Below are 12,144 nucleotides of genomic sequence, written 5' to 3' on the forward strand. Positions count from 1 at the left end.
CAGGCCTTCCAGTGGTCTGGTCAGGCTACCTTCCAGTGGTCTGGTCAGGCTACCTTCCAGTGGTCTGGTCAGGCTACCTTCCAGTGGTCTGGTTAGGCTACCTTCTGTATCAGTGTTGTTGGGTATGAACGTGCAACACTGATCACCAAATATCACGCACACGCCTCCTTTTTCCATACGGTTTTGAAAGTCCATAGGGGAGGTGGCGGCGAGTTGCTCAGCGACGGTTTCAAATCCGGCCTGTGTCCGATTCCCTGATCTCCGTACGTTGTAGTGGACGTAGTTTGTTCTGTCAACATTGTAACGATCTGTCACTTACTTTATGATAGTTTTTCGTGTTTTGTACTTTGTTTCCTGTTCAGTGCTCTTATTTTGTCATACTTCCTGTTTACTCCGCTGAGCACTGTTTTTGTCACACTCGCCGTTGATTGGCAGCGGTCCTCAGCTGCGGTCAATCAACAGGTCTATTTATGTTTCACTCGAGCACTCCTCAGTGCTCGAAGTTAAAACCTATGTTGGGAACATCTCCATGCAAGACTGCTTTCTGTTTATATCTTTTACTTTGATGAAATTAAAATCATCTTACCTGCTTTCTGCTCTCCTGGATTTTTGCATACTTGAGGTCACACAACTGCAGCCATGCGACATCCCAACAGTAACTTCGAGCCAGAAGATTGTGACCTCGCGAGAATCCCTGTCGGCAATCCTCAGCCGACGTTCTGGACCGCACAATTCCTGGAGGACTTGAAGGCCAGGTTTGTGCGGTCCCAGCCTACAGACGCGGCTCCCGCGGCAACGCTACCGGCTACGGCTCTCCGACCGGCGCGTCCTCCGCCGCCATCCTTCCTCTCGGCAACGCTGCCGGCTACGGCTCACCGACCGGCGCGCCCGCCTCCTCCTTCACGTCTCGCGGCTCCTGCGGCTCCGTCGCCGACTGCGGCTCTCCGACCGGCACGTCCGCCGCCGCCATCCTTCCCGTCGTCTGCTGAGCTGCTTCTCCCTGCTCCTACGCAGCTTCCAGCGGCTGCTCCCCGGCTGCTCTTTTTGCCAGCTCCCGCTCTCTTTTTTGGTTCGCCGAGAGCTCCAGTGGAGCCCACAGTGAGGTCGCTTTTGTCCTCCTGCTGGGACTCGGCACGGGACGTGTCTTCGTCCCTCCTCCTGGTCCCCTCCCGCCCGTCCCTGGTTTTCGCACCGGGGGACTCCGACGAGCAGGCACGTTTTCCCGCATGTGTGAACGGTGTCTGGCAGCCACCTAGTGGAGGGGGGCCCACTATACACTGCGGTGCAGCCAGGCACACACCGCTGTCATCCCCGCCAGCGTCTCCTTCCACGGAGACATCTACGTCCCTGGCGGGCTTTCGCCTAGCCCCAACGCCGGCTCCACGCCGAGCCCCAACGCCGGCTCCACGCCGAGCCCCAACGCCGGCTCCACGCCGAGCCCCAACGCCGGCTCCACGCCGAGCCCCAACGCCGGCTCCACGCCGAGCCCCAACGCCGGCTCCACGCCGAGCCCCAACGCCGGCTCCACGCCGAGCCCCAACGCCGCCAAGAGCAGCACCACGCCGGGCTTCGTCACCGCCGGCATCCGCTATTCCTCGGCCAGCATTTGCTGCTCCTCGCCCGGCGTCATCTGCCGCTTTCACGCCGCCGATGACATCTGCAACAATCACGCCTCCGATGACGTCTGCCGCTTTCACGCCGCCGATGACGTCTGCCGCTTTCACGCCGCCGATGACGTCTGCCGCTTTCACGCCGCCGATGACGTCTGCCGCTTTCACGCCGCCGATGACGTCTGCCGCTTTCACGCCGCCGATGACGTCTGCCGCTTTCACGCCGCCGATGACGTCTGCCGCTTTCACGCCGCCGATGACGTCTGCCGCTTTCACGCCGCCGATGACGTCTGCCGCTTTCACGCCGCCGATGACGTCTGCCGCTTTCACGCCGCCGATGACGTCTGCCGCTTCCACGCCGCCGATGACGTCTGCCGCTTCCACGCCGCCGATGACGTCTGCCGCTTCCACGCCGCCGATGACGTCTGCCGCTTCCACGCCGTTGATGACGTCTGCCGCTTCCACGCCGTTGATGACGTCTGCCGCTTCCACGCCGGCACCAACATCGGCTCCTCAGCCGCCTCCTGCAGAGGTATCTGTTTTGGCTGCAGCCCCCGCCGCTTTGTCTGCTGTCTCCGGGCCTGCTTCAGCGCGCCCGCCTCCACGTCAGCCGCGGATGTGGCCGTGCCCTGGGCGTCCTCCTCGCGGGATGCACTCGTCTCTTTTTCGGCCAATGATGTGGCTGTTCCGTGGCCGCCCGCCCCGCCAGTTCCAGCGGCGCTCTACGCGCCGTCGCCACCTGACTTTCCCTCGCTGGCTGCGGGGACACGAGGTTTGGCGACCTTCCACCAAATCCTCCTTCCATCCTCCCTTACTTTGTGGACATTTTTTTCCATTTTTCTTTTCCAGGGAACATCTGGTATCTGTTCCTTGAGGGGGAGGTCCTGTAACGATCTGTCACTTACTTTATGATAGTTTTTCGTGTTTTGTACTTTGTTTCCTGTTCAGTGCTCTTATTTTGTCATACTTCCTGTTTACTCCGCTGAGCACTGTTTTTGTCACACTCGCCGTTGATTGGCAGCGGTCCTCAGCTGCGGTCAATCAACAGGTCTATTTATGTTTCACTCGAGCACTCCTCAGTGCTCGAAGTTAAAACCTATGTTGGGAACATCTCCATGCAAGACTGCTTTCTGTTTATATCTTTTACTTTGATGAAATTAAAATCATCTTACCTGCTTTCGGCGCTCCTGGATTTTTGCATACTTGAGGTCACACAACTGCAGCCATGCGACATCCCAACAAACATTCTTGTTAATTGTACACCACCAACAGACGGATGCAACTGGATCTATCAATTTGTACTCGTCAGGTACACCTATTGCATCGATATAAGTTGGATCCCCAACACTTTGCCAGTTTACATCACGTCTAGTTATTTCCCAATGTTCGGGTATTAAACGGTTCAGGCGAGTTAATAATTCTCGTGCTGTTATGGGGTATATTGAGGTGGGCATGAGGAGTGAGATCAGAGCACAATGTCCTGTTACATTTTTCGGTAGTCGGTCATAGATTCGTTCCTCACCGCACCACCACCACACACCACCTCGTGATACTGGTGCAAATATTGAAGCAGTTGTCCGATGATAAGTTTCCTAACTGTTGTCCATAGCCTAGCATGTTAATGCATGTGTAATTAGCTTTTGTCGCATGTTTATCCAATATTGGTTACTGCTTTTGTTTCTTTGGTTACAGGGTAGATTTTGTCCTATGCAGTGCAATTCCCTTCAGGAGTTGTTTTGCTGATTATTTCAATTAAACATTTTTGACTCACAGTCTACATGTGCTTCGTGGACTTGGAGAAGGCATTCGACCGTGTCCCTCGGGAAGTCCTGTGGGGAGTGCTCAGAGAGTATGGGGTATCGGACTGTCTTATTGTGGCGGTCCGATCCCTGTACGATCAGTGCCAGACCTTGGTCCGCATTGCCGGCAGTAAGTCGAACACATTTCCAGTGAGGGTTGGACTCCGCCAAGGCTGTCCTTTGTCACCGATTCTGTTCATAACTTTTATGGACAGAATTTCTAGGCGCAGTCAAGGCGTTGAGGGGTTCCGGTTTGGTGACCGCAGGATTAGGTCTCTGCTTTTTGCAGATGATGTGGTCCTGATGGCTTCATCTGACCGGGATCTTCAGCTCTCGCTGGATCGGTTCGCAGCCGAGTGTGAAGCGACCGGAATGAGAATCAGCACCTCCAAGTCCGAGTCCATGGTTCTTGCCCGGAAAAGGGTGGAATGCCATCTCCGGGTTGGGGAGGAGACCCTGCCCCGAGTGGAGGAGTTCAAGTACCTAGGAGTCCTGTTCACGAGTGAGGGAAGAGTGGATCGTGAGATCGACAGGCGGATCGGTGCGGCGTCTTCAGTAATGCGGACGTTGTACCGATCCGTTGTGGTGAAGAAGGAGCTGAGCCGGAAGGCAAAGCTCTCAATTTATCGGTCGATCTACGTTCCCATCCTCACCTATGGTCATGAGCTTTGGGTCATGACCGAAAGGATAAGATCACGGGTACGAGCGGCCGAAATGAGTTTCCTCCGCCGTGTGGCGGGGCTCTCCCTTAGAGATAGGGTGAGAAGCTCTGCCATCCGGGAGGAACTCAAAGTAGAGCCGCTGCTCCTTCACATCGAGAGGAGCCAGATGAGGTGGTTCGGGGCATCTGGTCAGGATGCCACCCGAACGCCTCCCTAGGGAGGTGTTTAGGGCACGTCCAACCGGTAGGAGGCCACGGGGAAGACCAAGGACACGTTGGGAAGACTATGTCTCCCGGCTGGCCTGGGAACGCCTCAGGATCCCCCAGGAAGAGCAAGACGAAGTGGCTGGGGAGAGGAGAGTCTGGGTTTCCCTGCTTAGGCTGTTGCCCCCGCGACCCGACCTCGGATAAGCGGAAGAAGATGGATGGATGGATGGATGGACTCACAGCTGCCGGGATTATTTTGAGTAATGGTCTGGGGCTTAGGCATACAACTCAAGCAGTTTTAGCAGCCTTTTCCGCTGATCAAAGCTCGCAATCTATAAGATTGCCAGCCGTCTCACATCAGTGTTGTGTCCGGACCGGCCTGCTGATGGCCAAGGCCGAACACCGCCGTGACGCAGACAGAGCAGAGACAAGGCGATATCACCAGCGTCAACACATTTGCATTTTTGTACGATTATTTATTGTGTCTAACTGGAGTTGTCGAGATTACCACCTTCCTTCAGTGACGTACGGTTGGTAGAGCGGCCGTGCCAGCAACTTGAGGGTTGCAGGTTCGATTCCCGCTTCCCCCATCCTAGTCACTGCCGTTGTGTCCTTGGGCAAGACACTTTACCCACCTGCTCCCAGTGCCACCCACACTGGTTTAAATGTAACTTAGGTATTGGGTTTCACTATGTAAAGCGCTTGGAGTCACTAGAGAAAAGCGCTATATAAATATAATTCACTTCACATGGAACAGGGACCTCCCAAATAAATAGAGGAAGCGCTCGGGCCTGACTCTTAGAGCGTAGTTTGGATCTGTAACTAGAGTACAGACCAAAACACGTCATTGAGCCAAATTGAACTCTGTCTCTGCATGATTCCTTGCTTCCTGTCTGTTTAATAAATGTTATTAGTGTTCAAACCTGACAAAAAATACAAAAATGAAGGAATTTGAGTATTGAGTTAAACGGAAGACCGTCTACGTAGACTTCCTGGAGCCGCATACTAAAGGACACACCAAGGAACTTGGGAAGAGCTGTAAATACATGAACTTGCACCATGGACACATGAAAGGCAACATTTTATTAAAGGAGAAATTTGGTAACAAGCAAAATATATCTTCTCGGTACATTGCCAAAACATTATTATAAGCCGACAATAAAAAGGGAGGATGTGAAATTAATACAAAACTACAGTTTATTTCTCAGAAGCTGTTCTAATGCAATTGAGGACGTACGGTGTCTTCGTGACTCGGATTTACCTTCCAATATATTTGTTCATATTGCAAAACTATTTTCCCCAATGGGAATACTAGAAATCATCTGCAAGAATGTTGGTTGTCACATTCTAACGTCATATAAGTGTAAAAAGAAGAGAAATGGTGTTCATGGTTTTAACATTTCGAATAACGCAATTATTCTCTTGCTGATGCTGATCCGTCTTTTGCAAAACCAAAAAACAAAAAACCCCCTCAAATTGCTAAAAGGTATTCATCATAGCTGTTGTCTCCTTTGCCGAATAAAAACATTAATGACAAATAAACAGGAAGTAATGAGGATAACATGTAAAATTAGTATTATATATATATATATATATATATGTATGTATATGTGTGTATATATGTATATATATGTTTTCCCTTGGCCTCAGTCTGCACCCCCTCTCCAGGGCCCAGGCTAAGATCGATTTTTTTATTTTATTTTTATCTTCTATTTTTTTTCTCCCATTCCCCCACCCCCCTTGTTTACCTGTATCTCATCTTTTCTGTAAGGGGCGCTGGAAGCCGGCAGACCCGTCAGCCATCCTGTTCTGTCCCCCTGTAATGTTTGTCTGATCTTGAATGGGATTGTGCTGAAAATTGTCATTTTCCTGACGGAATAAATAAAGTACTATCTCATCTGTATGTATATGAAGAGTTCATATGCAAAAGCAGATAAATCCATTTTGACCGATTCTGTATATTAATGATTTTTCTGCCTGCTGGTGTTGTCGGTACATGTACAAGCGTGCAGTGGTTTATTGAATATCAACATAAGCAAGTCATGTAAGCCTCAACTTTTAAGAAATGCTGATGTAATGAATGGCTTTCAAGTAAGAATGTTTGACTTTTGACAAGAACAAGAAAGTTTGATCATATTACGCCTGCACTGGCTTCCTGTGCACTTAAGATGTGACTTTAAGGTTTTACTACTTACGTATAAAATACTACACGGTCTAGCTCCAGCCTATCTTGCCGATTGTATTGTACCATATGTCCCGGCAAGAAATCTGCGTTCAAAAGACTCCGGCTTATTAGTGATTCTTAGAGCCCAAAAAAAGTCTGCGGGCTATAGAGCGTTTTCCGTTCGGGCTCCAGTACTCTGGAATGCCCTCCCGGTAACAGTTCGAGAAGCCACCTCAGTAGAGGCATTTAAGTCTCACCTTAAAACTCATCTGTATACTCTAGCCTTTAAATAGACCTCCTTTTTAGACTAGTTGATCTGCCGCTTCTTTTCTTTCTCCTATGTCCCCCCCTCCCTTGTGGAGGGGTTCCGGTCCGATAACCATGGATGAAGTACTGGCTGTCCAGAGTCGAGACCCAGGATGGACCGCTCGCCTGTATCGATTGGGGACATCTCTACGCTGCTGACCCGCCTCCGCTTGAGATGGTCTCCTGTGGACGGGACTTTCGCTGCTGTCTTGGATCCGCTTTGAACTGAACTTTCGCGGCTGTGTTGGAGCCACTATGGATTGAACTTTCACAGTATCATGTTAGACCCGCTCGACATCCATTGCTTTCGGTCCCCTAGAGAGGGGGAGTTGCCCACATCTGAGGTCCTCTCCAAGGTTTCTCATAGTCAGCATTGTCACTGGCGTCCCACTGGATGTGAATTCTCCCTGCCCACTGGGTTTTACGTCAAAAGCAGATATATCCAAATTATGATATGTCGCAAAAAAAAAAATCGTTTTCTTTGCGGTCGTTATTTCGCATAACATTCAAGATAAAGATAGAGAGAAAAACAGAACGTGAAATTTATCGAAAGCCACATTTCAACGTAACAACTGTTCACATTTCTTTACTTCATTATTGAACAGTTTCGATCCCTGCGAACATTGTTTTTTTCGTACTTGCTAACCGGACATGCTTTTTTAGGAACTGTGACCTCACATATTTACCTCGTGCTTTTCAGCACAAAATGAAAAAACAACAAAAAAAAACAGTGTTGCAATGAAGACGATGTTTTATTAATAAAACAAGCACAAATGCTCAACCTGGTTTGCCTATCAAAAACACTCCTGCGCAGATAACAGCTCACTCGTCATCGCTATCGACATTAGCTCCATGCTCGACAACATCGTTTAACGCAGCGGTGTAAAACTCACGGACACGCGTGCTAGCGCCAACATCAAATAATAACTTCAACACGTCAGTTTTTTTCGCTGTGTTCACAGGAGAAGCTTCCAGGTTATTCATGCGTGGATAACAACACTGAGTGAGTCCGTGATCCCGTACTGCAGCGCTGGTTGGGCGAACGGATATATCGGCGTTTGTGGTAGATGATCCATGGCGCTTATCGGCCGTTGCAATAAATCGCTGAACTAAATGACGTTAAAAGCGGCATTTGTCCGCATTTGCAAACAAATCGATTATGGTATACCACAATAGAGGTGGCGGACTATATATTACCGAGGCTGGGCTAAACTTGATCAAAATGGCGTTTATCGTTTTTTGCATATGAACTCTTCATATATACATATATACATACATATATACACGTATATATATATATATATATATATATATATATATATATATATATATATATGTATATATACTGTATATGTATATACAGTATACTTGTCCAGGGTGTACCCCGCTTTCCGCCCGATGGTAGCTGAGATAGGCGCCAGCGCCACCCGCGACCCCGAAAGGGAATAAGCGGTAGAAAATGGATGGATATACTGTGTATATATATATATATATATATATATATATATATATATATATATAGATATATATAATATATATGTATATGTATATGTGTGTATATATGTATATGTGTGTATATATGTATGTATATGTATACACACATACATATACTGTATATATATATATATATATATATATATATATATATATATATATATATATATATATATATATATACGTCTGCCTCACAATACAAAGTTCCTGCAGTCCTGGGTTCAAATCCAGGCTCGGGATCTTTCTGTGTGGAGTTTGCATGTTCTCCCCGTGAATGCGTGGGTTCCCTCCGGGTACTCCGGCTTCCTCCCACTTCCAAAGACATGCACCTGGGGATAGGTTGATTGGCAACACTAAATTGGCCCTAGTGTGTGAATGTGAGTGTGAATGTTGTCTGTCTACCTGTGTCGGCCCTGCGATGAGGTGGCGACTTGTCCAGGTTGTACACCGCCTTCCGCCCGATTGTAGCTGAGATAGCCCCCCGCAACCCCAAAAGGAATAAGCGGTAGAAAATGGATGGATGGATGGATGTATATATATATATATGTATATATATATATATATGTATATATATGTGTGTGTGTATATATATATATATATATATATATATATATATATATATATATTATATATATACACATAGATACCACATACCGGTATATAATATATGGTCAAACTACAGTGATTAGGTCAATATTTTTTACAATCCCCCGAAAAAATTATATATATATATATATATACTTTTTTTTTTTTTTTTTGGGGGGCGGGGGATTGTAAAAATTAATGATCAAATCACTGTAGTGTCGACCATATATTATATACATAAACTGTATATTGCCTCATCTCCCATCTCTACTAGCATCATGACTCACAGAGTGTTTATGTGTCCAGGAAACACACAAATGAGTCCTGTCCCTTTAAGAAAGTGTTCCTAATTGAACATCCTGTGTGTTTAAAAGCTGGGACACAAAGTCTGTCTTCATTCAAAGCTCATTAACAGAATGGAGCAAAGATTGTAGACCCGCGCAAGACCGGGATGGATCTTGGTGATAAAAGAGATGAATGTTGGTGCAATCATTGAATAAGATAAGAAATAGATCACAGTCATATTGATGATTGTGAGAAAGGGGAGGGGCTAACATACAATTATTGACGCTGCGGTGACAATCAAGGCCTGGATGAGCCCCAATGAGAAGGTGATGTGGTCACATGACCGCAAAATCTTCACGCATCGAATACTTCCTTTCGTTGTAGACTTCGTCCCACGTCTGGGACGAGCAAAATGAAAGTGAAAGGAGCTCATCCCGCTCTCACGCTCTTTGGACTGTGGCGTACTCCACGCCGTCTTCCATCTCCTCCACCACGTGTCTGCTGCGGGGCATAGATGGCGTGATGTTGCCGTAGACCGGACCTTGGCTGGATGTGGTGAAGTGGACTTGGGAATAAACGACTTCTTTCTGTTCCCGGGTTGAAGCCTCGCCACAATCTGCACCCGCGCTGGACTGTGGGAGTTAAAGACGTACGTCAAACAATGGATGCGATTTGACTTATTTAGTTCTTAACCACAAGTGTCTCAAAGGGCTTCACAGACTCACAATGACACCCCTCCTGGTTCAAACCCAGGAAAAACCCATAAAACACCAGATGGGGAGAAAGAAGAACACCTTTAGAAGGGATCGCAGATGTAGGGACCCCACTTTCTGGGGTGATCGGCTGCTATGGATGTCGAGTGGGTACAGGTACAAGAAATCTGCGTTCAAAGGACTCCGGCTTATTAGTGATTCCCAGAGCCCAAAAAAAGTCTGCGGGCTATAGATCGTTTTCCATTCGGGCTCCAGTACTCTGGTATGCCCTCCCGGTAACAGTTCGAGATGATACCTCAGTAGAAGCATTTAAGTCTCATCTTAAAATTCATTTGCATACTCTAGCCTTTAAATAGACCCCCTTTTTAGACCAGTTGATCTGCCGTTTCTTTTCTTTTTCTCCTCTGTCCCCCTCTCCCTTGTGGACGGGGGACGGAGGGGGACACAGGTCCAGTGGCAGTTGATGAAGTATTGGCTGTCCAGAGTCAGGACCCAGGATGGACCGTTCGTCCAGAGTCGGGACCCAGAATGGACCGCTCATTTGTGTATCGGTTGGGGACGTCTCTGCGCTGCTGATCCGCCTCCGCTCGGGATGGTCTCCTGCTGGCTCCACTATGGACGGGACTCTCGCTACTATATTGGATCCACCGTTATGTTAGATCCACTATGGATTGGACTTTCACAATATCATATTAGACGCGCTCGACATCCGTCGCTTTCGGTCCCGTTGGGGGGCGTGGGGGCTTTGCCCACATATGCGGTTCTCTCCAAGGTTTTTCATAGTCATCATTGTCACTGTCACCGACGTCCCACTGGGTGTGAGTTTTTCCTTGCCCTAATGTGGGAGTCCAGGCCACCAGGAAAACCAAAAGATAGTCATGTATCTCCTTCCAGGCCTATCCTGTCAGCTACGCAAAGATGTCAATGGGTGTGCCCGAAGAGTGGTGACAGTGAACATTGAAAGCTAACTCCGTATTTGCGTGATGTTGCCTAGCAGTAGCATATAAGTAGTGAAGACTACAAGACCAGGAACATGGGAGGCGTTCGGGTGGCATCCTGACCAGATGCTTGAACCGCCTCATTTGGCTCCTCTCCATGTGGAGGAGCAGCGGCTTTACTTTGAGCTCCTCTCGGATGGCAGAGTTTCTCACCCTATCTCTCAGGGAGAGCCCATCCACCCGGCAGAGGAAACTCATTTCGGCCGCTTGTACCCTTGATCTAGTCCTTTCGGTCATAACCCAAAGCTCATGACCATAGGTGAGGATGGGAACGTAGATCCACCGGTAAATTGAGAGCTTTGCCTTCCGGCTCAGCTCCTTCTTCACCACAACGGATGGAGAGGGCGTCCCCGCATTACTGAAGACGCCGCACAGATGCGCCTGTCGACCTTTCCGCTCAGCTCTTTCTTCACCACATCGGATCGATAAAGTGTCCGCATTACTGAAGGCGCCGCATCGATCCGCCTGTTGATCTCACGATCCACTCTTCCCTCACTCGTGAACAAGACTCCGAGGTACTGGAACTCATCCACATGCGGCAGGGTCCCCTCTCCAACCCGGACATGGCCCTCCAGCCTTTTCCGGAGGAGAACCATAGACTCAGACTTAGAGGTGCTTATTCTCATCCCAATCGCTTTACGCTCAGCTGCGAACCGATTCACTGAGAGCTGAAGATCCTGGCCGGATCATCTTCAAAAAGCAGAGAACTCATCCTGCAGCCACCCAACCGGATCCCCTCCACGCCCTGACTGTGCCTAGAAATTCTGTCCATAAAAGTTATGAACAGAATCAGTGACAATAGGCAGCTTTGGCGGAGTCCAACCCTCACTGGATACGGGTCCGACTCACTGCAGTGCGGACCAACCTCTGATACTGATCGTACAGGGAGCGGAGTGCCACTATCAGTCAGTCCGATACCCCATACTCTCTGAGCATTCCCCACAGGATTTCCCAAGGGACACGGTCGAAGGCCTTCTCCAAGTCCACAAAGCACATGTACACCGGTTGGGCAAACCTCCATGCACCCTCAAGGACCCTGCCGAGAGTATAGAGCTGGTCCACAGTGCCACGACCAGGACAAAAACCAAGCTGTTCCTCCTGAATCTGAGGTTCGACTATTCGTTCATGGCAAGTATATCATCTGAATGCGTCACTGGATCAGCAACAAACTCAGATAAGTCATTGATAAAGTCCGAATAAGCGCCAGGAGGGTGTTAGATGACTTCCAGATAGAGTGGTCATGAAACTACAGACCTCATAATGACAAGCTCTAATGAATTATATTTATTACAAGGGTTAGGGTCAAGGTGAGTGTCAAAAAT

The 12,144-nt window shown here is 48.6% G+C and overlaps 1 protein-coding gene across 1 annotated transcript in view; it reads right to left on the bottom strand.

The window, feature by feature from the left end:
* Positions 1 to 9,044: 9,044 nt before the first annotated feature.
* The window catches only part of LOC133561580 (sialoadhesin-like), a 28,448-nt gene continuing 25,348 nt past the window's right edge, over positions 9,045 to 12,144 (bottom strand). The window contains exon 9 of the mRNA XM_061914991.1: positions 9,045 to 9,743. Coding sequence (XP_061770975.1) covers positions 9,552 to 9,743 — 192 coding nt within the window. The 3' untranslated portion in view covers positions 9,045 to 9,551. The remainder of the gene's footprint in view (positions 9,744 to 12,144) is intronic.

This window comes from Nerophis ophidion, linkage group LG01 (assembly GCF_033978795.1).
Source record: "Nerophis ophidion isolate RoL-2023_Sa linkage group LG01, RoL_Noph_v1.0, whole genome shotgun sequence".
Lineage (NCBI taxonomy): Eukaryota > Metazoa > Chordata > Actinopteri > Syngnathiformes > Syngnathidae > Nerophis > Nerophis ophidion.